The sequence below is a fragment of the Eutrigla gurnardus genome, assembly GCF_963514095.1.
Source record: "Eutrigla gurnardus genome assembly, chromosome: 23".
Lineage (NCBI taxonomy): Eukaryota > Metazoa > Chordata > Actinopteri > Perciformes > Triglidae > Eutrigla > Eutrigla gurnardus.
The window spans coordinates 15,590,620-15,617,571 of record NC_139934.1 but is presented as its reverse complement, the minus strand read 5'-3'; the positions used below and the strand labels follow the sequence as shown (position 1 = coordinate 15,617,571).

Genomic DNA, 26,952 nt, shown 5'->3' with positions numbered 1-26,952 from the left:
GCAGTTAACAGGGGAAAGTTGGGCAAAGTAAAACTTTACACTGCTGGATGACATTGTGGATCTGCTCTCAGAGGATAAACAAACAAATCTCCACTTACTGAGAATCATTGGTGAGCTGGAGGGGAGGCAGAAATAAAATCAACCCATTTTCCCTCTTTTCTCGGGTCAATTCAGGGAAGAGACAAATGCAGCCGCAGCGAATGCATCCAAAGTCGGCATGGGAAGGAATGAAAATGTAATGTCATGATTATCCTGGCCAAAATAATCTTGATTCACAATATAATAGTAACGTCAGGGTGCCAGCGTACAAATTGTGTTATTCAGATCCACCCGTCGCTCCTCCACAGTCCGAATATGGTCACTTCCTTTCACTGGTTGCAAAAATGTAAGGATGGTGACGGATAAAATCCAATATGGCGAAGGCCAAAATGCCGAACTTGAGACTTCCAAACAGTAGTCCACCAACCAATAGGTGACGTCACTATGACTGCGTTCACTTCTTATGTACAGGGTATGGATTAAACCCTTAGTTAATGTTTGGGAACGAAGATGGTCATACTTTAAAACAAACGTGAGATGCTTAGATGACTCATCCATACCGCAACATACTTACTACTTATTTCCTTTTTTGCCTGTATCATGAATATTATGGCTGATAAGGAGCTTTATCACTTTAGAGTATGGATGTTGTTTGGGGCACTTATTGAAACTACTGAGGCTGTGGTTTTTGGGAGGACTGTCAGCATCTTTCACCATGATTACTTTTAAGCCACAAATGTGTGCATTTGACCAATAGCATGCCTTCTTGATGCTGCTGACCTTTGTGGAAACGGAGAGCTCAAAATTGAGGATAGTAACGCTTGGTGTTGTTGGTTATTATCTGTGTTGCACTCCCCATTGCTATTGAAGCCTCCTCTATTAAGGAGGAATGGTTTATGCAGATAGTTATGAGACAGGAGTTGATGGGACAAATATGCCTTTTGAAGAAACTGTGTGACCTTATTTTCACTTTACCAGCAGTTAATGTGCAAACTGTTAACAAGCCTGTTTCTGTCCCTTTTAATAACCTCTTCTCTTATTAGAGGAATTGATGTACAGTCCTGTAATGGGAATTTTGGATGTTTGTACTTTATAATCAGAATATTTGTCAGGCTGACTCGATCCGCATCTCCTCATCTGACTGTTATGCTATGACGAGAATGAATGCCTGTTTGTAGATGATATGAACATGAGTGCCACATTGACATAAGATAATTTCAGGACTATGACGCCTGTGTTCTGTAAATCTTGACCTTGCCTGTACATCTGGTCTTTGTAAGATAGGACATGATCCGTCCTTTGGTTCCTCCTCCTTAAAAGGGAGATTGTTGTTAGACTCAGGGTCGTTCCTGCTGATTCTGGACCTTTGCATCAGAAGGCAGGGGTGACCAGTCCCTCCTCTGCAGATGAGAATACTTAGTGAAATAAACCTCGGAGAAAAAGCAGATCCTGGTTGTTGATCTTTATTGGGCAGATTCATTTTTCCACAACAGTCCCAAAAACAGCATGTCGGGGGGGAGTGCGGAAAAAACATGAGGAAGCCCAAAAAAATGTGACTGAATAGTGCTTGCATGTCCCAGCTGGCTGTAGCATCTAGGCTACGAGTACTTGCTAGCTTCTCAGACCAAATATTTCCCACAGCACCTTCCTCTTCCAATTATTGATCTATTAATTCTCACTTATGTCTTATTTTGCCTGTCTGACTCCCTCCTGCATTGTTTGTGGCTTCTTCCCAGCTCTTCCCTGGGGACTCCTTTAGAGAGGCACCGGCCGCTAAATAGGGAACACCTCTGCTCACACGAGTAACTTCAGAGATGGGAAATGGGGGGAGCGAGGGTAGGGCCATGGGGATGTGGGAAGGGAGTTATGAGGAAGAGATGAGAAAGAAAGGACGGGGGGAGTGGGTAGAGGAAGATGTGGGGCATCGCAAAGGATGAAGAAGTGGAGCAGGAGTTGACATGAGATAGGATTTCATATCCACGTTAAAATGCCGCAGCTATGTCCAGAGCCAACACAGTGGCCCTGCTGCAGTTTGACAAGAGTTATGACTTTCCTGGTGGGCTGAGATGCTCGAGCCCCGTTCTGCATTCTGATCAGGATTAACAATCCATAAACACACACACAGGACAGAGACAGGGAAAGCTTTTATATGGTCATTCCGAGTGTATCAAACATGGAATGTGTAGAAAAGATCCAGGTTTTACTGTTAATTATTTCCTTTATGTAATTCATGCTGTGCCATTTCGCTGCCCTGTCTTACAAAGCCAGTTATTGGGAAGAGATGGTCTTTGGTGATACAGAGTGTTACCACATCCATCATCCCACTGTTCTCTAACAGCGGTTACTTTCTCTGTGGAGACTGGCAGAGAGGCAGTGTGTGTGTGTGTGGGGGGGGATTGTCGCTTCAATATATTCAGTTCACTGGTTTTCCTGCAGAGCTCTTGTGAAGAGTAGGTCATATACTTGGAGAAGTTAACTTCTCTGTAACTTATGAAAACAGACACTCCCAAAACACGCTCTTTGTAGTCGTGGTCATCCCACCTGTGCCCAATTGTCACTCCTTTTAGTTCTTTTCTGGTCTCCACCACCTTCCCAAAAAATAAGAATGTCTTAAATTGTCCCGTATGGTGTGTGTGACCATTTTGGATGAAAGTAACTGGCTTGGTGAACTTCAGTTTCCATTTGTTGTGAAAAACTGACAAAGTGTCAGCTTTGAGATTCTCCTCCTGTCTTCATGACGTTGCTGAATCAGAAATGAAGGGAAACATGCTGTAGCAGTCACACAGAGCTCTACGCTAGGACTGCACTCAACACAACTGTGTATGAATGTCTGTGTGTAAACCAGAGACAGTGTGTGGTTTAGACAACAAGGTCGCTCCTGTATTTACGTCTGGATTACATTATTTTAAGTGTTGGTTTAGCAGCTACCATGTTAGCATAGCCTAGCACCCATCAATCCAGACTTCACTCAGAAAACAAACATTTTATAAGTCGGTTGCTTGTCGTCTTGCAGACAGACCTCACAAAGCATGACGTCTGGATTTCTACAAATCAATATCCTTTAAGCACCCATTTTATCCGCTTATTGCAATCAAATCATAGAAAATGTGTTTACTTTGGGTTCACACCGCTGTAGTAAACCAGCAGACAGGAGGCAATGCACTGTTGAGTTCGTAGCTGTTGTGCTGCTCAAACCTTGATTCTCACGATGGCCATCGGGCATCAAATAAATATTTCTGCATAAGACATCTACTATACCCAGAGGTCTCCTTGCTTCGACTTACACATATTTCCATAACATGGATGATGTCATGAACTCATGAACAGGATGCCGTTTGATTTCCTGGTGTATCAGGGACTTCACAACATTTACAAAGCAGTAATAGCGGTTATGTCGGCCATGATGGATGAAACCTTATTGGTGTCATTGTCAACATCAAGGTAAGCGTCACCTCCTCTTTGGCACGTCTAGCGCCTGCAACGGCAATAAACCCAAATGATCCTCGTACGAGTAACGCAAGACAAAAATTGGCTTCACATTGGGTGTGAACACACTGAGCTGCCTACACACACACACACACACACACACACACACACACACATTCACACCGCCTCCTGCCTCCAACTCATCTCCTCTGACCTTCCTCACCCGCCCATCGAATCAGAAACCGCTTGTCTCTTTTTCTTTGAGTCAGCACTCTTGTTTCCTTTCCTCTGCTTTCTTTCCTTTCTCTTTCCCTCCCTCTTTTGCACTCTGTTTGACCATTCTCCCACACACACACACACACACACACACACACACACACACACACACACTCAGACATACCGTCCTCCCCTGATGTGGCAGCACAAGCATGCAGACACACGTGGCCTTGGGGAAGGAGATGGGAAGAAATGTGAAGGATAGAAGGAAGACAGAGGACGCTGACAGAAAGAGGGGGTGGATGGAAAGAGAGATATAGAGAGAGGAAGGGAAGACGGGGAAAGAGTAGAGAAGGAGAGATCAAAAATGCAGTGTACAGGTAAAGGAGGTTATCTCTGGTTCCCTTTGGAAAATCCCCAAACGCACAGTGAGGGTCTGGCAGTCAAGGTGAGAAGCAGAGGACATCCCTCCCTCCCGCTCTGCTTCTTCCCTCTTGTGCACCCGCCTGCACCCTCTCCAGCTGTTCGCATTACCACGTGTGTGTGTGTGTGTGTGTGTGTGTTTGTGTGTGTGTACGGCACCTGCACGCCTGCTCTCATTTGTCTGCGTGTGTTCATGTCAAAGGGTTGTTTCATGCAAACATGTCTCATTTATTTGCCCTTTTGTGCAGTCAGGTGTGTGTATTTACATACATGGTTATGGATTGTTTTTTTGCCTTTCTTGTGTGTGTGTGTGTGTGTGTGTGAGATGCCATTAAGTGCATGTGTGTGTATGATTTCTGGATGCTCTGAGAACATCGGGTCTGGTCTTGCTCCAGCACTCCTCAGGGCGTCCCTGTAAATGCCAGAATGTTGGCACAGACGAGGACCCCTCTCCGTCCGAGCTGCTAAAACGCTGTTCTCTCCTCTGTCGGTCAGCGACTCATAGACACTTGTGAGGGTTCACGAGAGCAGTGGGAGGCCAAGAGGTGGAACTAAGACGGAGAAAAGACCTTGAAAGCCAGCAGTTTGGGTTGTTGTGAGGTCCGTTTGATTCACGGTGCGCTGGGAGAACTGTCAGCCCGTTCAAAAAGCACCGCTCCCCGAGGAGGGATGTGCCATTTTTATAAGTCGAATTTGGAACAAAGCTTGCCTTACTTTTCAAGCAAGAAATAGTGTGTATCTTTATGATATCCTGGGTTTAAAAGTGAAAAGAATATCGTGACTTATTTAATTAAGCTTGAGTTTCACTCATAGACACAAGAAGTGGATGTAGTCATGTCGTCACACACTTAAGCCCTATTCGCCCTATATTGTAGTAATTGCGTTGGACGTCTGATGTTAATCCGGTGTGAATCGGTCATGTCTGTAATTTGTAAAGTAAAAAGATAATGCAAATGACATACTATATTTCGGGAAACACAGCAGTCATCTGGTAATCCTAGTCCTGTGCTGATCGGGATCTCAGTAATTCTGGGTCGTTTGTTTTTCCTTTTCACCCCTTTCCTGCCTGTTTTATGGTTGTTAAAATGATGGAGGCTGCGTGGGAAATTATGGATGAATGTTTTGACAGCATTTTGTTTGCAAATTTGGGAGGTTCATGAGACCAACGAGCTCAAATCCATCAGAAGAGCAAAATCTCTAAAGACATCATATCGTGACTCAAGTATCGTGATGATATACCTAATAAAAACACCTGATAGATAAACCTGTAATATGCTGAGTCAGCAAAGCTTTCAGATTAGCTTGATAGGATCGACAATAGTCGGGCCTTCTTGTCACTTTTGTTGCATGTAGCAGACTCACACACAGCTGACAGACCCCCCCCCCCCCCCCCCCTTCTTCAGGGTGAAGCATCCTTTGTCTGTGAAAGCTTCCTGAAGGCGCCGCTTTCAAGTTGTGCTGCAAGTCAACCAGAAAAATGTTGCTTTTCAAACTCCAGCAAACAGGCTGTTTGCTGCTCCTTTTGGACTTGACAGAGTCTGAATGACAGAGGTTGTTTTCCACTTTTCACTTAATGGTTGTAGATGTCAGTGTTTTTTTCTTAACACTTGCGCCGGCTCCGTTATCCACCCGAGAATACTACGCTGGCTCAGAAATGGAAGTCTTGATTTCGGACCGCTTCTGAGTTTTCTCCCCTTAATGCTGAGTGATGATACTGATAACACCAGCCTAGCTACATGTTGTGCATACATTAATTAATGATAATTACTCCTATCTTTAGACAATTATTTTTGCATGCTCCTGTGATTCTTCCTCAGTTGTTTGTCCTCATTTAAAGTTTTTTTTTCCTGCTCATTTGTTCAGATAATAATCAGCGTTGCTGGTAAACAAGCTTTTTGTGAGGCTAACCTTGCTCTGTGTGCTTTAAGTGCTGATTCTTATCCTTCTAGCAAGAGTTGCATCTGCAGGTAAATATTTCATCATTACATCTACTGGGACCAAAACGTCCCATTTCCTCTTGCTTCCTTTACTTTTTTCATTAAACAACGATTAAACACACAGAAACACTCACACCCACTCTCACATCTATGTAGCATTGTTTCAGTGAAAGCTTTCATACAATTGCATCATAAACAAACCATTCAGTATTCATGTATTTGCACTATTGTTTACAACTTACACTTGACTTGTATATAGACTTTTTGTTTTGTTTTTTGGTCCTCGGTGCTTTTTATGTATACACTAATCAAGAAAATGAAGGGAACACTTAATCATCACTAAAACACCAAGCCAGTTAAACTTCAGGGAGATCAATGTGTCCACTAGGAAACACAAGTCATTGTGAATCAGTTTCAGCTGCTTCGGTGCAAATGAAAGTGACAACAGGTGCAATGTAGGCGACAGCAAGACAAAGACCCCCCAGAAAGGGATGGTTCTGATGTGGAGGTCACAGACCGCTGCTCTTTCCTTCTCCCTCCTGACTCGTTCTTCTCTAGTTCTGGGTTCTGCTCGCGTCCTTCTCACTACTCGTAGCATGAGGCGGTACCTGTAGCCCCATCAGGTTCACAGGTAGTCCAGATCCTCAAGGAGGGCACATCCATATCTGCGGTCTCAAGAAGGTTTTGCTGTGTCCGTCAGCACAGTCTCAAGAGCCTGGGCATCAACCCAGCACCAGGACTGGTACCTGCTCCTTTGTGGAGGAAGACCAGGAGGAGCACTGGGTCAGTGATTGTCTGGGGATGCAAATCCTTAGAGGGTCACACAGACCTTCATGTCATAGCCAACGGTAGCCTGACTGCTGTTAGGTACCAACTGAGTACCTTTGGGACACCACCAAGTACTGATCCAGGTCTGGGAGGATTCCCAGGACACCTGTTTTTTTGTCCTAACTGTTCTATTTCTGTGTAACAATGTGAGCCGTGCAAGAAAACAAATTAAATTTCTCTCTTCTTTAAACTGTTTTTCTGGCATCGTTTCGCAAACTACTTCTGCCTTCAGACCATAAAAACATATACGGAATCAAGTGGATGAAAGAAAACAGCTCTCAATTAACGATGAATCCAATATATCTTTACAACCGCAGCCATCCCTCACAAAGAAACTTTCCCCGCAGGATATTTAAATGACAGTTTCTCTTTTATTGGATTGTGAAATGAAGAGACAGGAGGGAGGCGACGGAGACGGGGAGGCTGAAGATGTGATCTGACAGACTCGTCAGACACTAGACTGACTTGGAGTCTTGGAGCAAACTTGATCATGACACGACTTCCATCCCCATGCAACAGATACATACAACTGCTTGCACAGATGTGTACATATGACATGAGTGGGAATCTGACATAAGACACAGAGACACACATACATGTATCTGACTTATATCTGAAGCATAAACACTCAGGATTAAAATCTGAGAACTCAGAACTTGCATTTAAAAGTGTCTTAAAGATGTGACTTAATGAAATAACTAATGACTATTAATCGCGTTGACCATATTGGAGAAAAATGTAATGTTGTCAAACTTTGGCCACCAACAAAAGTGCCTGAATGCGACAATGCCATGGTCAGCCTCCAAAGACCGCTCAGTCATCGGGTCGCCCAAGTTTACAGCTGCAGTTGGTTGACCTGGACCTCGTTAACCATTTCAACCATATTTCATGAACTCATGAACGTTTTCATGCCTCCACACCCGGTGGCCGCAGGCAGTCTGTTTTCAGTGATTGCTCAAGAAAAACTAGAGGGAAATTCTTAGAGTTTGACACAAACCTCCACCTGGACTCGAGGACGGACTGATTAGATTTTGGTGTTCAAATGTCAAGGTCACTGTGACCTTGCACCCTCCCATTCTTCTTATCATCATCACATGGTGTGATATGAACATTTGCATTATCCTGGCCAAGATAATTGCTATTTACGATATTATCCCGATAATACATATGCATTTTTTAAAATGCCACTTAATCAGAGTGATATCACTTTATATTGTGTTAAGAGACAAATATTTTTGATTGTGTTATAGATACACAGATGCATATTCAAATATGCTTAAAACTCTTAAAATGGCACATCCTGGAATCACTTTGCATTTCGTCAAGAAACACAAATTTGACTGTTTCACAATTTTTTGTGAACATTCTTTTAGGGGAAATTAAATCTTAAATCCGCTAGTCATGAATCATAAGGCCTCCCTGCATACATAAAGGATACATTTTGCTAAAAATGTATTTTCTTCCCTATATTGTTTAAATCATACTCTATTTTTCACCTCTCTACCATGAAACTGAGCTAGACAGTTTTTTCAAGTCACTCTTGACGATATTTAGGATTATACTGATGATGGAAATTCACCACATTGATCCACAATAAAATCCTATATCCTCCCATACCTAGATGTTTTAAAAGATAATTTTGCAAGTGAAAAACTGTCTGTCGTAAAACTGTTGAATCATAAGACTACAATAAGGGACCGTATCAAGGTGCAAGGACCACTGCCTGTCTGGACTGTGGGCTCCTAGATTGGGACTTGACTCAGGACTTGTAATTAAACATTGTCCAACCTCTGCAGAATTTGACGGTTATCAGCCTAAACATCCATCTGTCCGATCCATCATAAATATTGGCACCGGCCTACAAAGGCCCATTGTGCTTGACGGCGGCCATCCATCCTCCCTGTTTGCGTTGGCTGCCGGGGCAACGGCGACGGGAGAGCCAGTATTGATCAGCTGTGTCTGCTGACACATGTAGCCACAAACATCATTTACTGAAGGCTGTAAAAGTGTAACCCGTATCATTTATCCCCCCTCGTCATGTACAGTACAAACACACATGAGTCGACACAGCGGCCCACTCACGTAGAGCGCCGGCCCTCTGGGACGCCACTTAAAGCCCCCGGATTAACCTGCGGTCGCTTGTAAGTCGTTTTCAGTTCTTCACGCTCGGTTTGTGTCGCTGCGCCGTGCGTCCAATCAAAGCCTAATCCAGGTTTGTTTCTTTTTCTGGACGAAAGCCTATTGACTTTTCACAGAGGTCCTACCTTGAATCAATTCCCTCGCCGAGCGCACGGGAGGCTCAGCGGGTGAGTGCAGCCTACAAACGGGGCTGAATAATGTCTTTAGGTGTCAGCGGATGGAAATGAGATGATGGTGTGTGTCATTACTGGAGAATAATCCTGTCTCCCTCTCCTCACCTCTCATGTTGTCTCACCCCCCCCCCCCCCCCCCCTCCTCCTCTTTCTCTTGTTATATCTTGGCCCCTCCTTTTCCCTCCATGCCTCTCTTCTGTCTGTGCGGGTGAGCGATGAGAGAGGCAACCGGTCCATCCGTCAACGTTGATGCTGCGAGCGTGTGTGTGTGTGTGTGTGTGTGTGTGTGTGTGTGTGTGTGTGCATGTCATCTGGCGCCGGGTGGCCTCCTACTGATGTAAGAGGGATCCGTCATGTCTCTCTGTCACAACAGCGGACATGCATGAGTGGATGTACACACACACACACACACACACACACACACAATCCTCTTGTCTCCTTTAAAATGATCTTTGAGTAACGGAGGGTTTTAGTAAATTTAGTCACTGACTTGATCTGAAAAGTGAGGATGGCCGTGTCCAAAATCTCTCACTACTAGTGAGTTTGTCAAAGTGCTGTCTGAATGTTAAGTGTGAATTATTACACCATTTATATACGACATCACTTCATCAGCTTTAACTCAGCTCTCTCTAGAGTTAAATACATTATTATTTTTGTTTTACCATATGCAGTAGTATTCCCTGAGATCTGTAAACAATATTAAATATTTAACGTGAGTAGAGCATCGCAACACAGACTGTCACTAATTACTTTGTATTTATTTATTAATTTGGTAAAATGCTCTTATTGTGAAGTAAACTGCTCCTTTCATTCTTACCTTTCACAATAAAAGCCACATGGCACCAGGGGAACTTAAATCACAAAAAATGTGCTTATTATCTATTTATTACAAAAATATGCTGGTATTAAAATGGAAGGTCCACAAGTTGCCGTTGATCTGACACATTTTAAGTGTCCAACAGCAGTGTAATGAACGGCACAGAAAAGAATGACCTAAGTAGTGTCCCAAAGTGTTTTTTCTTTGTGCCAATTAGCTCACACTATCCTCTAATAGTCCTCTAACTCACTGGATAGTGAGTATGAGTGAATGAGGACACAACCCATGTAACTTTAAAAAAAAATGTATTGCTATGTTCAAATTATTGTTTCCTTTTCCTGATCTATTTTTGTAAATGTTTGATGTTACACTGAAAAGCTGTAGTTTGAAGGCCGAATGAAAGTTGTTTTTTCTCCATTTCTTTCATGACGTCAGTTAAAAACAGCTTTTTATGCCCTGGAGTTGTACAAGGCAATCATGTCATATTGCATTATTGTTTATATCCGTCTGTCCTAAATGGTATACTGCAACATGATGGGACATTTCAGCAAATTTGGCATAAAAAAAACCCAAAACAACACGGTGTTCGGTACATAAATAGCAGTGCAGAAGGAGATCCTCGTGTGAATTTGTGGCTGCGCCGCCACTCGAGTGGTTGTTAGCGTGCTAAGAGAGGCCCTTTGGGGAGAGCTAAGCATTATGGAGTGGCAAGTACACACAAGTTAATTTTGGAGCATCGGCAGGACAGTGACAGGAGCCTCGGGCTGCCAGTGTGTTTGGAGCAGCCCCTGCTGGAATAAGCAGGAACTTCAGCAGCCAGAGGACAAGAGAGTGAGAGTCATCGGTGATGGTGGGCTCTCAGTGATTACCTGGTGGTGTCTGGTGAGATGAAGAGCTGTAAGGAAGTCCCAGGTTGTGATGGAGAGGATCAGTTTTGGAAGTAGCGTCGTGCAATGCAGATGAAATGCAGACAGACGGGCATCTGTCTCCCGACTGTCTGCTGTGGGAATAATCTTATTATTGCGTTATCCACTGATGGCACCCTGACTGTGTGTTTGTGACTGAGTATGTGGTTGGCTTCTGGCCATGGACTCAAATGTAGAAGGACTTGATTTAATTAAAATACAGTTTGATATGTGGCTGTTTTTTCATATATTTACAAGTGGCCGATGAAAGAGGATTATAACGATGAAAGGTTTTAGAAAATAACTCTCCAGACAACAATGAGGGTATGTTGTACAGAGGAGAGCATGCTCATGCAACCATGCAAGAGTTTGGTGTAGCACCATGCTAAGAATGACACAGAATGACACAGTTGAAATTCATGAAATATTAAAGGGGAGATCATAAATGAATGATTCAGAACAGAACAGATTTGTTTTCATGTTTGTTGCTTGACTTATCATGTTTACTGTCTGGAAGTCATATTTTTCATGGATTTGTAAAGTGATGCAGTAAGATGTTGTCATCCAGGTCATTTTCTTTTGATTGAAACTCCCTTGTGGGGAAATATTAATTCTCACAGATACATATGGTCATGCAGGTTCATGTAAAGTAAGTAAAGTAAAGTAAAATTTACAGTAGCACAGCATGTGGTCATTTAATGGCGAGCTACGGAGTAACACTGTACCCTGTCCAAGATTTGGATCATGGCTCTGATGGAACATTACTGGACTCATTTTCTCACCTACCTTACAAATGAGTGGAGTCATGGTGTGAAGTACCTTTAAATTGTCCTTAAGTAAGAACTTGATGGAATGGTATTTTCCAGAGCTGCACCATTGATCCTGCCAGTGAAGGACACTTAAACTTGACCGGTGCAAATGACCTCCCGAAGTTGCTAACTTGAGTATGCACCCCCCAAAACACACACACACACACACACACACACACACACACAGAAGATGAGCCATTGTAGTGCAAACACGGTTAATGATAGCAATCTGATTACAGCATCCAGGAGACTCCAGCCCTTTGGATGTGGCTCTGTGCTATAAGAGCTAAGTAAATGAGCAGGTGAGGAAGTGAATGGCTGCCTAAGTGAATGGATGTGTAATTATGAAATGGGCGATACAGTCAATGTAATTAGCTTGTGTTTATGTGTGGTACGATGGATGGAGGCAGACGTTAGGGGCCCTGGGCCTGCAGACAAGCAGAGAGGGAAGATGAAGAGCGGGAGGAGAGGGTGAGAAGGGTGAGTGAGGAACGAATGAGAGAGAGAGAGAGAGAGAGCAAACTCCTTATTCAGGCCTTTTCTGCTCACCCGTCACATCAAGGCTCCGAATCAATCCTGCAAATTGGTTTGTTCCTCAACAAGGTTACCAAATGACGGAGGGATGGGGGGACGGAGGGGAGACGGAGAGGCAGAATATAGATAGAGAGGGAACGTGTGAGAGCTGTAACCAGAGGGTGGAGGGTGGGGAATGTCCCGCTGTTGACGAATTGTCTCATGCAGAGCTGTGTGTGTGCGTGTGTGTGTGTGTGTGTGGGCTGAAGGCCGACACTTTAACCATAGAGGGGGTGAAGGATCCAGGTGATTGCTGTTTGTTACAGGTAAACCGAATCTGCTGAGTTATGGCATCGCAGCTCACGAACCACTTTGGTCATGTGGCAAATAAGCATGTACACGTGTTGGGATGAGTGTGTGTGTGTGTGTGTGTTGAGGCAGGCGCAGATGCTCTTGTACCGTAACCCCTGTCACGATGAAATGTGGGGCCCATTTTCATCTCGTTCCCAGCTGAGTCCTGGGGAATTGGAGAGTAAATATATAAATAATAGAAGAAGAGATAAAGAATGGCAGACGCACCAAATGTGTTATTCCTCTCCTCTGACCTGACGTGTGTGTGTGTGTGTGTGTGTGCTTCTGTCTCCCTGTGTCTTCCAGGAACACTTCACGCCAGAGTGCAAGTTTAAGGAGTGTGTGTTTGAGAACTACTACGTCACCTACTCGTCCATCCTGTACAGACAGACCCAGTCGGGTCGGGCGTGGTACATCGGCATCAACCGCGACGGACATGTCATGAAAGGGAACCGCGTCAAGAAGACAAAGGGAGCTGCCCACTTCCTGCCCAAACTCATTGAAGGTACAACACGTTGATATACAGCCTGCTGTACAAGCTGTTCCTGAGGCGGGGAGCAGCGAGTGCTATCCTGGAAGATGCTCAGTCATTTCTTTTTGTCACCATCTGCCAAGAACGTAAAGATCAGCATCAAATATTCAGTATCAAGTATTCAGTCATCATTACCTTAATGAAATGCCAACAACAACTTTGATTTAGGCTTCAAAGTTGAATCTTAACCTTGAGAATAGCCATTGGAAATATTATAGGCTGGATGAAGAGTCCTGGTACACGAGGGAAAAGTGAACTCTGAGCCGTGATTGTTACGTCAAAAGGATATTACTTTTATATTAGATTGAATGCCTGTGGGCAAACGTAGACTGTACTTAACAATGAGACAGTGACTTTCACATTTACTTTCTTCCTTCTGAAAGTTAGATCCTGTACGTTAGGCATGATAAAAGATTTTAAAAAGACAATCATTTGATTGTGGTGAATTTACATTATTAGGATAATCGTAAATACTGTCACAAATAACCTGGAAAAGAGCTGTTAAAATGTGACTTATACCGACAAATGAAGCTAACAATGCAGCTGCTTCTTAGTGAAGGCGAGGTGAATCGGTTGGCGATGGCCCCTTTCTCCCGTTTCCATATCTATTTGAAGCAGATTTTTTTTTAAATGGGATAATGTTCACATTGTTAAAGCCACTGTGTGTGTGACTTGTGAAATTTGGGCAACTGCCATTGGTAGTATCAAAAGAACATCCACAATGGCCGAGGTCATCACTGTATTTAGTCTGATCCGAAGACAACAACAAAGCAATAGCTTATAGCAACACATAGACTGCAATGGCATTGTCTCATCTTTCTTGTCCAAAAACCGAATTCCATCATGGTTTTAAATGTCACTTTGTATTTATGATGAGTCATCTTCCAGTGAGCAAACTAAAGCAGCACAGGAAGTAGTTGTCCTGTATAAAATGTTAAGTACTGCATCTATATGCGTCTTTAACACCTGCAACTATCTCCCTCCCCAGTGGCCATGTACCGGGAGCCCTCTCTACACGACGTTGCTGAGCAGAGTCCGCCCAGAAAAACGCCCAAGACCTCCAGTGACTCGCCCGTGCTGCAGAATGGCAAGAAGGACCCTCAATCCAAAACCAAAACCTCCTCCTCCTAGCGCTGAGAGACATGGGTGGGAGCGGAGGGGTGGAGGACACAGGAAACGGTGTTGTTAGGGCTATCCCCCTCCCCCCCTGCCCCCGCCTACAACACTGCCCCCACTACAACACGAGAACTCTGCAGACCACAATGCACTGGTGTAAAGTTGGAGAAAAAGGAGCAGGACCGGGCATAGGGGAGCTGGCCAATGGGAAGCTCCTTCTACCCTAAAGGACCCCCATCTACACCAGCCCTCTCCCTTCTTATTGGATTGTAATGATCAAAGCCTGGGATTTAAAAGCAATAACTCCATGAAGAGGTGAACAGTCGCCTAGCATCGTATAGCATGTCACCACAGCTGGTTTAACCGGCTGGAAGGGGAATCCCACACTCGACCTCCAGCCACCGTCAGTGACATCCGTCCAGTCAACCAAATATCTGATGCAGAATTCTTCCTGGTTCCCATCGGTCCCGCTGCAGCACACATGCTTCACAAAATGTTTTCATTTCCCCCCGCAGGGCTCTACGCTAATGTTAGCCTGACACAGAGCCATGCTAACGCGAGGCTGTCACAGACCCTCGCAGACTTTTGTTCTGCAGCCATCTGCTCAGTCCACATCTTCTGTGTGTGTCAGCGACTTTGTGAGATGGCCTGGATACTTGTCAGCCCCTGTTTGTGTGTGTGTGTGTGTGCGTTTGTGTGTTTGTTCCCTTCTTCTTCCATTCACCTTTGGCGCGATTTGATTAGTTTGTGACACGGACTCAATTTTCCACTCGGCGGCACAAGAAAACCCCCCCGCTCCTCTCGAGCTCTGTTAATGGAGTCTGGGGCTGATCAGAATCTTTCGACCCTTAAACGAGGGGCCAAGAGCTCCCTCGACACACTGCATTACCACACACACACACACACACACACACATACTCATTATTACGCTGACATTTACACATGCACGGCGGTGTGTGTATACTGTGTGCACACACACTTTAGCGTCCTGACATCCATGAGAAACGACCACACAAAATGATCTCATGACTTAACACATGCATAACATGCACACTCCCTACCACCACACCAGCTTGTGTAGTGGTGTGTAGTGGTGTGTGTGTGTGTGTGTGTGTGTGTGTGTGTGTGTGTGTGCAGGTGCTGGGAGATGATGAGGATGTCATCAGTGAGATGGGGTTCCGATGGAGCCCGACTCTGCAGCTTGTGATTGCACTGCAATAGCTTTGTTTCACTGTGGCTGGCCATGCATCACACAAACCCTGAGGGCCACACGTTATCTGTGGACCCGCTATCACTCAACGTGCTATTCTTTATTCTAAAAATAAATAAAAACATTTATTTTTGGTTAATTATTACATCCAAATTGTAGTATCACCTTATGATGAATGGAAAAAAAAAGGTTATTATGCATATAATGCACAGGTTCCATTGCTGTCCCAGCGCAAGAAGTCGTTCGTGTACTGAATGTACGACTACTTTTTAAAGGGGCACTTCACCCATTTTACACGAGTCATTGGGAGTACTGCTAAGCCTGGGGAATCTGTTGTATCGTGTCTTCTGTGGCTCAGGTCGGAGAAAATGACATTAGTGACATCACAGTACAAGAAAAGTATTAGCAGGGCCAGCCCAAGCCTTTTGGGGACCCTAAGCAGAATTTGATTTGGGGCCCCCCTCCCACCAACACGTTTCAGTTGGAGATTCTGGCACATTATGCTAGGAGCAGCTAATAAACACTCAAGTTCCTACTCTCAAGCCTTTCTATCCATTTTCAGGCCCAACTACCAACACCCACTCATGTGACATCAGATTTACTCGCAGCTACAAAGACTTTATACAACGTGTTTTTTTTTTTTTAAATATGCACTAGTACTTCCCAAGATTAGTAAACATATTTTCATGTGTAAAATGGATGAAGTTTCAACACGAGCCCAAAGCTTAGCGCTGCAAAGTATCCGGCGTAGGGAGTCAGAGCGGCTAAACATGTGGCGCTGTGTCTGAAATCACTCACTGCTCACTATACAGTCCCCTAAATGTTGTACTGCTGTCCAAATGTTTACTGGGAATGAAAAAAGAGGCAATGTCCTGGTAGAAAAAATAAATTACTGTAATACTAATACTTTCCCAGTCAAACTGCCTTGGAGTCCAAAAATAGATCTGCAAAAATAAGTCATGCATATCTGGTAACAGCAACAGTACAACAGGTTAACAATAATTTTAGATTTAGCATTGTTTTTTTTAATTAATTTTACCACGTAAGTGTGAGGAAGGTCAAATTAATCAAATGAAAGTTTGTGTGAGTAATGTCTGTTGACTCGGCAACTTTCTCACTTGCTAGAGGTTCTTGCTCCACAACTCAACACATAATCAAAAGTATGGGTAACACCTGTGGAAGGGTAAACAGTCCTCTATCTACATAAAACTCTATCTAGTCCTCTATAGAACTTCCTAAATAGTGAGTAGGGAGTAGTGAATGAGTGAGTGATTTGGGACACTACCTGGCTGTTTACCAGAAGCCAACACACTGCATTGTGGGTGATGTAGGATCCATTGATTTTAGGAGCTTGACCCTACCGTAGGTTTGAAACTAAGAACTATCTCAGCCTCTGCTGCTTCAGTTTTGACCATTATTTATTTAGTCCGTCTGAACGTTGGGGGGACGTGGAAGACCAACAAACCAGTGTCTCCTTTAAGTCTGGAATGGATGAGTCAGTGGTGCGCCTCGGACATGATATGAAAAAACTCCATGCTGATTTACCACACCAATCACTTTCTGGCTCAGATTTGTGTTCATCTTTTTCTAAATGATTTTCCATAAATCTCCTTTGGAGACTTTGGATATGATGCAAAGGAAGTCAAGTCTTCTTTACTTGTCATTTCTCAAGTCTCATACTATTATGATTGAAAGTTCATAGGTTATGACTGTTGTCTTTGGAGGAAAATTAAGAAACCAAAGTAATACATGAATAATGATAATGATAGCTGTAGTACATAAGAAGGATGGTGATCATTTTCAGTGATTATCTGATTCTCTGTTTGAAATATTTCAAGATGCTCATGTGTGTTTCCATTCCTTTGTTTCCATTCAACACAAAAAGCAATCATCATTTCTCCCTCTCTTCTTTCCTGCTACAATATGCCCAGCAGGGTAATTGTTTCTGCCTAATGTTTATGTATTGTGGGAAGTGAGGAAGTCCTACGTTGTCAAGAGGCAGAGGCGAGGTTAGATTGATGATCTGGGATCAGAGAAAGGGACCAACCGTGGAAAAAGAAAACCAAGAGGGAGAGAGATTTTCAGGGGAAATAAATTGTGGCGACGAGCAGGAGAAAACAGAGTTTTAAGAGGGAATTATGGTAATGTGGACGGCGTTCCCTGAACAAACACACACACACACACACACACATGTTTACACACACTTCTCAATTCACACATAATCCCTGTAACCCGTGGTTGTAAATAATAATAGCTGATAACCCCGTGCAGAAGAGGCGAGCTGCTGAGCAAATTAATCTGCTACCTGAGAGATGAAGCAAAGTTTACCTCTGTGTTCCTGAGGAGAACATGAGGAGGGATGAGTTTACGGAAGGAGAATGGAAAGAGGGGAAGATAGGGGGGGAGGAAGGACGGGTGACGGAGACAGAAAGATGACTCAACGAATAAACCTAAAGAAGGATTTCTGAGGAGCAAATCAAATGTGAGGTATTACCATAACTGTTAAAATCTCACTTACACACTAAAGACCTTAATTAAACTGTTAAATAGACCCTCAGGTCAGACCAGCCCCCCCACCCCCCGTGGATCGCTAAATCCAGAACACAATGTTTAAGTATTATTCGCAAAGTAATTACACAGATGTTTAATTAAATGAGGCTGCTGCCCACTAGAATAGATTGAAGACTGTGTGGGAGTAGATAGTTGGAGAGGAGGACATAGCCATGACTTTGTTGACAACTACTGTATGTTTTAAGGGCTGGGTAATCTGTGTTGCAATATTTTCTTATGTATTTGTCACGTTTACTGTTTTAAGACTTTGAATCAAAAGAAAAATAGTGTTGCGAAGGAGAGTTAAGGGCTACATTTTTAAGTTGAAGCCATAAAATATGGATTATGAAAATGATGATAAGAGATGTCTGCTGTGATTTAGTTTAGATTGGAGGGTATGGATAATGTGTCAATGGTGGTGAGGGGTTTGAAATGTGAGCGTTTAAAAGGCATGGAGGTTGCATTGTGGGAAATGTAGGATTTTTTGGAGCTTGACTCATGCATGACATTTAAAGTCAGGCTACCTCGGCCTCCGTGGCTTCAATTGTGACCGTTGTTGTTTTAATCTGCCTCTGGTGATTCCACAAACTGGTATGAAAGTGCAATATTGACTGAGAGGCCCGTTAACCCTCAAAAGACAAATAAACATCAGCTGACTGACATCCAGTGAGGGACAGATTAATCTCTCAGTCTACTGATGTGTGTGGACTCGCTGATTGAATGCAATCCTTTACAGATGACTTATAGTCTCATCAGTGGTGAGTATCTGTCTATTTAGCTAGGTTAGCCTTTTTATTTATCTATTAAAACTCATCCTCATGTTATTCAGCGAGATCTATTTGTGACAGGGAATTGTATGTTGAGTAATCGGACAAATAGCCTCCCATTTTTTCATTCCCATCTCTAATTATTTTTGCAGGAGCTGTTACAGATATTATCTTTTGTAATCCTATTAGATGTTACCCGTTAATGGAGTGTTAATAATATATTGGGGGGTAGAAAATGTGTATCCTGATCTGTTTGCAGTGATTTCACTTTGCATAAAGGTAGATAACAAAGTCGTTTTGTGTATGGAAAGTTTGCATGAGTGTGTGTGTCACAAACTTGTGTGTGTGTGTGTGTGTGTGTGTGTGTGTGTGTGTGTGTGTGTGTGTGTGTGTGTGTGTGTGCCATTTGTCCGTGCCGTACGTTCTTTGTGAAGCCTGAAATCAGCTTCTCTGTTCCAGCCGCCGGGCTTCAGTCTCCACTTCAAACAAGTCTGTGTGAATTACAAGATGTAAAGATGGCCATTTATCTCCCTAGCGCCCTCGAACGTAGCGCATGTTTGAATGTTTGATTAGCCCCCCCCCCCTTCATTTGCTTTTAACTCACTGATAAATGTTGGGTTCAGCTCTAACTGTTAATATTGGCATTTGGGCTTGGCATATATGAAAAGAAAATACAGGGAAGGTGTGCATGTGTGTGTGTCAAAGGGGGTTAAATGATGTATACTTGATCACACACTTCACTCGTACACACACTTCCCTCCCTGGGGACTCCCCTCCCTCCCATGTTTCCAGACTCAGGGCCCTTCCCTGCTTACCGAGCAAATTACAACTGCAGCGAGGGTCATCCAGGGTTGTGAAGGACTCCGGGAGAGAGAGGCATGTGTCACACATTGTGGCGGAGCTAACTCGTCCCCTCGCAGCCTCCCTTTGAAGTTGCACTTCCTCTCTCTGATCCCCCTTTTTTTTTCAACCATGACTTCCCTTTAACCTGGAGGCAGTGAGTACGTGCGTTCTCTGGATCCCGCTCATCAGCTTCGGTCTTTGTGTGTAATCGTTTTGTAACCGTGATTGAATATCTCTGTATGTCCAATATGTGTGAGGGAATAAAATAGAGAAAGGGAGGGAGCAAAATAGAGGATAAATCAGAGGCCAAATCAATGAGTACGAGTCCTTGGGCAGAAAGCAATAAACTCCATTAACAAGGTGCAGCCACATTATCTGGGGGGATGAGGGCGGGAGATTAATATTGACGTAGAAACCAACTGCGTGTTTTATTAGAGTTTTTATTTTTCTAACGCTTTTCCCTTTTTTTTTGTGAGCTGGGTTGCTGTTAAAGTGTGTATGTGTTACTTTTGAGGTGGAGTCCCTTCACCACATCTGCAATGCAGCAGAAAACACAAAAAAGAGAGGGAGGAAGAGAGAGAGAGAGGGGCTCACGTGACAAAAGAGTGACGCTGTCCTCGGACAGATTTTCCTCTCTCTCGCTTTTTATTTTTTTCGTCTGCTTCATAAAATGTGCTTTTATACTGGAATCCAGAGCCCCTAATGTCACATCCTGTATTATATTAACCAACGCATTAACTTCATACGTTTTTTAAAGCACACCCACAATCCCCCGGACACATCTGCATTGCACTCACACACATACACACACACACACACACACACACCGGTCTGCACCAAGCCAGTGCAGATGTGACTAAATGGGGTGACCTTTACAAGCAGATCATGGAAGGACTTCACCTCTAACAAGCTTTAGTGGTGGCTTTACACTGTACACTATAGAAATGTTTTATTTACTCTTTTTATTCTGAGTGTATTTTTTTTCTGTTAAAAAAAAGAACGAAACCATTTGGATTGTATTGTCGGTATTTCAGTGGGATACAGTGACTTGTAATGAAATAATATGAGGAATTCTGAGTATTGGTATGAATTGTTGGTCTGTCCATGTGTGTGTGTTGGTTTGTCTACTCTCCTGTCACATAATGTGGAAGGTTAAAAAATAGAGCTCAATCTACAAAGAGAGGAAAAGTCATGTACACCAAGACTGTCGGGTCTCAAACCTCCTGATCAGCCACAACCCCCCAGCACTCACCTGTCAATCAAAGGCCGACTGACTGACCTCTGACTTTTGACCTCTTAACTGGATTTTAATTGGCTCACCGGCAGCGCGTGGACTGCTCATTCACCGTCTGTCTCGCCCTCAAACGCATTGTCTACTTGTGTGCGATTGATCTTTGATCTTTGAGGGATTCTTTGACTTTATGGTTTTTGCTCTTCTTTGTACTGCATGGACGATCCAAGTTATTGTGACTATGTCTTCCAGAAAAGATGTTAAGGAAATCCTCATAATCTTACTTTACTTCTTGTCTTCCAAATGCAAAAAGAGTGCTTCAGTCTTCCAGCTATCAAAGCCACAATGACACTATTTTTGTATACAAACTGGACAAAAAAAATATATCTATATATCTCTATATATAAATATATCCATGCAAATGTGGTTGGGGTGCAGTATCTCCCCCTGTTGCTGGCAATGTGGAATGACACAACTACTGTACCATCCAAACCTATGGATCACTTGGAGAAAAGAGCTTGAAAGGACTTCCTGGGTTGAGGTAGAGGATCACAGGCAGGCGGGACTACAAGCATGCATGCGCCAATCATTTACTGGACACCTTCAAACAAACAGTCTTTACCCAATATTTACTCTTTAACCCCTTAAGCCCCCATCCTCAACACTATTATCCCAATCTCTTGTCTCTGCATTTGCAATATGATCTGTATTTATTTCTATAATAACTTACACAAAGTCAAGGGAGACGTATTATTGGATATAATTGAATAAAACAACTAATATATTTGTATGATTGTAATGCTGGTCTGCTGAGTTTTTTTTCCTTCATTAAATAGCCTTCATTTCATATAGCAATAATAGTAATACTGAACCAAGTTAACATAATCTGATTCATTTTGATCATATGAACACTTGAAGATTCTCTGGCTCTGAAAGGTGGATGATTATTTCTTTGATTTCGTAGCAGATTTATGAATATTTATTTTATCCCAGAAAGCGTAAGTCTCCCTGAATCTATAAATATTTGTATTATATCTGTGATTTCAGATTCTACTCCAAGAAGGGCAATTGTAATGCAAACTAAGGCAATCTGTTGCTAAGGGTTTAAAAGTTACCGAGCTGAGTGCCACTGCTGCTACTACCGACCAGACAACCTCCTGTTCTGAAACGTGAAGCCCATGCTGAAATGCATTTAACGTGCATTCTCTCTACTGGCCATCAGGGGGCAAAAGTTTGGCAAAAATATGTGCAAAACCTTTTGCCCATAATGAACTTTGATTACACAAACAAAAAAAATCAATAGACAATCTCAGATAAAACATTGTTTACCTCAGTTGCGTGGATAAAATAGAAAGTGATTTCATTGATTTCAATATAATTAAAGGGAGAAAGAAAGATGATGATGGAATCTTCTCCAACAACGAGCTATCTAATCTTATTAAATTGTTTCCACAGTGACATTGACATTTTAGTGTAATCTAATTAATATAATACTGTAACATGTTATTTGTTCCAATGAAAATAACACTTGTGGGCAAGCGATCTATCTAATTTAACTTAACTCCTTGTGAATTAAACAGTGATCTACGAGGGTTGCCCTCAGAGAGATCCCTGAGTTTGAGTCCCTGCCAACGGGGTCTTTATATACACTCCCTCATGACCACAGATTTGATGTGGGACTTGACACTTGCTGCTAGCTGTTAATAGTTAGCTTCTATGGTAATTAAATTGGCGGCAGGCCAAATGGCAGTGACAGTAGATCGCGAATGACGTTGGCGTGGATTGCCAATGAGTCTGAGGGAGCATGAAGAGAGGAGTAAAGGGTTTAGGGAGGATGTGTTGTACTGCATTGTGAGAATGAAGGCGACTGTATCACCTCTGTTTGTTCACGGATTACAGTAGGTTACTGTACAAGGTAACCAAATGTTACATCACAACAGAGTGTGTGACAAACAATGTATTTTTTCTGTTTGTGCATTCATATATGGCATCAGCAGCCACTAAATGATCAGTTTCGTGGCTACACTTTTCGTAAAGCATTGCTAGAAAGCTACAGGCAACGTATCACTCAATGAAAAACTATTTAAAAATCTGTGTTCCCTCCACTTATACTTGATGTTCAGAGATAAGCTTGATATCAACAGCTTGGCAATGTGAATGAATGACCAAATTTCAATTTATATGCTGTTAATGTAGTTGGTGTGAACTATAAGTTTGTTGTTTTATTCGTTTAAATTTGGGGAAAATATCGAGGAAAAAATGTTTGTAGGCCAATCCCGGAAGTGACTCTGGTGAGTGCCCCTATCTTGGTTTATGCAGATTTCTCAAAACCATTTAACCTTTACACTGATGCTAGCCGAGGAGGTTGTGTTGGCACAGGTACAGTATGGTAGAGAGAGATTTGTGGCCTATTCAAGCAGGATCCTAAACCCCACCGAGAGGAATGACCAAAACTACAGCTCCTTCTAACTGGAGTTTTTGGTCCTAAAGCGGGCCGTGACCGAAAAGTTTAGGGATTATTTGTGGGGTGATAAATTCCTGGCCTTTACAGACAATAACCCACTTGGCCACTTAAACACAGCACACTTGGGAGCCACAGAACAGTGCTGGGCAGCACAGCTGGCAAATTTTGACTTTGAACTCAAGTATCGCCCTGGTGCTTCCAACCGTAATGCTGATGTTTTGTCCAAGTTACCACAGGAGACAAGGCCTGACCAGCAGGCTCTAGTGTAGACAGCAGCGGTGGATTCAGAGGACAGCACTGAAACAGAAGACTGTTGGAAGGATTGGCAGGAGGGAGACCAGGGTGAGAGGAAATTGCTTCCCTGGAGCAGAGGAAAGAAGAGCATGCCAACCTGCAGCAAAGCACCTCTTACAGGAGTGGAGCCGACTACACTTCCAGGAAGATGTGTTAAAGCGGAAGGCCCAAGAGCATCACACTGGGCTGAGCCTTTCTCAAATTGTGGTTCCTGCAAACAAGACCCACGAGCCTTGGGTAGAGTATTACAATGCCTCAGGTCACATGGGCATAGCCAAGATTGAAGCCTTGCTGAGAAAAACCTTCTACTGGCCAGGGATGGGTGTTGACTTACAGGAATGGGCATCTAAATTTGCAGCCTGTACTCAACACAAAATAGGACCAGAGGTAAGGGCACCTTTGGTTCCTATTTTAACATCAGATCCCTTGGAAACTGTTTCTATTGACTATCTGTCTATTGAGAGGCATGGTGACACGTATCCTTATCTGTTGGTAATAACTGACCTTTTCTCAAAGTATGGATGAAGACCAGACAGCAGACACTACAGTACGTGCCCTCTGGCGCCACCTTATTCAGCCGTGGGGATGCTCAGAAAGAATTTGCTCTGACCAAGGGGCAGCTTTCAAGTCGACTGTGGTAGCACAGTTGTGCAGCCTCTATGGATGTTTCAACGTCCGAACCACACCCTACAGGCCGCAAGGAAATGGGGCCTGTGAAAGATTTAACAGGACTCTTCTGTCTCTTTTAGGAATACTGAGTCTAGAGGATCAAGTGCGCTGGCCAGACCACTTGCCAACTCTCCTCCAGATGTATAACAACATCCCCCATGAGACCACTGGACTGACCTCACATTTCATCATGTTTGGTCGACATACCCATCTGCCAGTCGACAGCTGTGGGAGCTCCAGCAATGACCCAAAGAAAAGACTTGGAGGGCTGGGTCCACCAACACAACCAGACCCTACAGAGAATTTACAGACAGGTGGCAGCAAAAACCAGAGAAGACAGAATGCGGGACAAGGAAAGGTATGATCGGAAAGCAAAACACCTCCCCTTGTTGCCCGGAGAGCGAGTGCTCTTACGCAATTTCCGCCGTAGAGAACATGGCAAGCTGGCACCTCACTGGCAGCCCTAAACCCTATGTGGTACTCAGTCAACAACGCACAAGTGTGCCAGTATTCCAAATAAGGCTTGAAGGAAAAGAAGGTCCCATCTGGACAATCCATCGGAACCACCTATGACGCTGCCTTTTCAACTCCCCTGAAGAACCAACACGCACCTGAGACTGAAGTGGCCAACCCCATTATTCCACATGGCGTACATCCTAGACCCTTCTGGTTCCCTCTGACCTTTGTGCCCACAGTATCTACCCCTCCTGCAGGTTCTGTGCAAGATGACCCAGTAGCACCCACTGTGAGACAGGGACCAAGAGACGGATCACCCTGCGTAGGTCTCGGCGAGAAAATAGGGGAAGGGCTCTAGACAGGTATGGACAGACTGTGTCAGGACGACAACTGTCAAAGGGGGGAGGAGTGTCATATAATGAAAACAATAAGTGTGAGCAGTGTGGCTGATTGGTTAACTATATTTTCTGCATTTGAATAAATTGTTTGCTGTGGACTATTGTTTTTGACTTTTTATATTGTTTACCTCTCCCATAAACTGCATGAACATGGACATCATTCCACTAATTGACACACCTGTTGAACCCCGCTTCAATCAGCATCTGATTGCCAGTTGAGCAGATCCTCCAATAAAAGGATGCTAGATCTCTTACCAGGGGGCTCACTGCTCGGATGAACCTGCCGCACGCTGTTGCAGACTTGATCACCTCCTCTATTCCCCGGTGTTTCTGCTGGCTGGATCTCAGTGGCCTGAAGGAGAGATAACTTCTCCTCCTGATCACTCTTGTGCTTCTGCTTGGCCTTTGCTATAGCAGCCACAATGAGGCTCTTCCTCTGCTCCTGCTTGTCAAACTGAGCCTGATAGGAAGCTTGTTTTTCAGGTTCTTCTTCCCCAGGGAGGCTCTCTCCTGCAAACATACCAGATGGTCACTCACCAACTGTTCTTCAAACTTTTTCTGAAGAGCAGCCATGACGTTGTTGTGATCTTTGTCCTGCATCTCAAACTGGACCAGATGGTTGTTCTGCGGTTGTTCCAGCTGTTGGACGAGCAATGACTTCTCCTGAAAGTGGAGACTCTGAGGGCCCTAGTTTCGTGGCGCAGCACAGGGTGGCGCAGGGTGGCGGTGCCGGTGCAATGCAGGTTTTGACCAGCGCAGCCTTGCACACGGTCAGTTTGGCAGTTTGGTGGATCGCCTGGGTGTGGGTGTGGCGGCGCAGCAGGGGGAGGCGTCACAGATTCAGCTTGGCGCAGCAGAAGTTTCATGCCAAAAAGCCGCGCCTGGTCGACTCTCGGCGCAAGGCGAATTACAGCTGGCGGAGTGGCAGTTTGGCTCTCCACTTTCTTGCAGTGAGGGATGATCTCTCCTCCACCTGGAGCGTTCGGTCTCGGTGTTTTCTACTTCTCTTCTTTTTCCATCTCAGAGTGGAAACGCTCGGTCTCCAGCAGCTCTTCTGACTTTTTCTCTCAGCTTTTCCCAGCAATGGAGATGTGTTGTTGTCATGACTGTGAGAAAGTCCTGTCATGTTTCTTTGTTCAGTGACTGAAGGTTATTTTCTTCACGTTTGTGCTGAGAAAACATTTTTTGTGACTGTTTGTTTGGATTCACAGTTGAGTTGAGCTCAAGCTGATAAAGCAGCTTTCCAGCAGGTCAGAGCACCTGTTCTCATTTTGGAGATGAGTTTCAGCAGTTTGCTCTTCTCCCTGGCCACCGAATAGAGCTTCAACCAACCTCTGAAAATGTACAACATACAAGGTGTTAAGCACAACAATTATCACATCCTGCTGTTATCAGTAGTTTGTCATTCTGTTGCACTGGATTACCTTTTAGTTGTGAGGTGTTAGATATTTACAGAGCATGTCCAGAAGATAAATGAGCAGACATTACAGAACCCGCTTCTGCCCATTAGCCTGGAGGAAAGGTCCAGTAACCCCGTCAGAGTGTGTAGTTGTTGGTTTTTACAACAAGGTTAACTCGCTCTTCTCAGTCTGTGTTCACCAGCTAGCACAGCTGCAAGAAACGCTGATGCTGAGATCCTTAACAGGAAGGTTCATGATGTGTTTGCAGGCAGCAGCAACTTCCAGGTCTGAAGAGTGAAGCCAACGCTGAAGTGCCTTGAACTTGCACAACACTTATGGGATGACAGGCCAGTAAGACGAGAGGAAATGGATGGAGTGACTAATAGGTGTGTAGCAAAATACCAAAGAGGAAGATACAGGCATGGGCCTCATCACCATATATTTAG

General features: G+C 43.8%; 2 protein-coding genes and 1 long non-coding RNA gene across 3 annotated transcripts in view; all 3 read left to right on the top strand.

Moving 5' to 3' along the window:
- Nucleotides 1-14,651, top strand: part of fgf11a (fibroblast growth factor 11a) — an 89,943-nt gene extending 75,292 nt beyond the window's left edge. Inside the window, exons 4-5 of the mRNA XM_084002320.1 lie at nucleotides 12,883-13,081; nucleotides 14,097-14,651. Coding sequence (XP_083858446.1) covers nucleotides 12,883-13,081; nucleotides 14,097-14,239 — 342 coding nt within the window. The 3' untranslated portion in view covers nucleotides 14,240-14,651. The remainder of the gene's footprint in view (nucleotides 1-12,882; nucleotides 13,082-14,096) is intronic.
- LOC311008599 (uncharacterized protein) overlaps nucleotides 1-26,952 on the top strand; it is a 132,927-nt gene that overhangs the window by 46,646 nt on the left and 59,329 nt on the right. The window lies entirely within an intron of this gene.
- Nucleotides 19,134-21,624, top strand: LOC311008959. The gene is made up of 2 exons (XR_014596593.1): nucleotides 19,134-20,745; nucleotides 20,776-21,624. It is a non-coding gene; the product is annotated as an uncharacterized lncRNA (long non-coding RNA).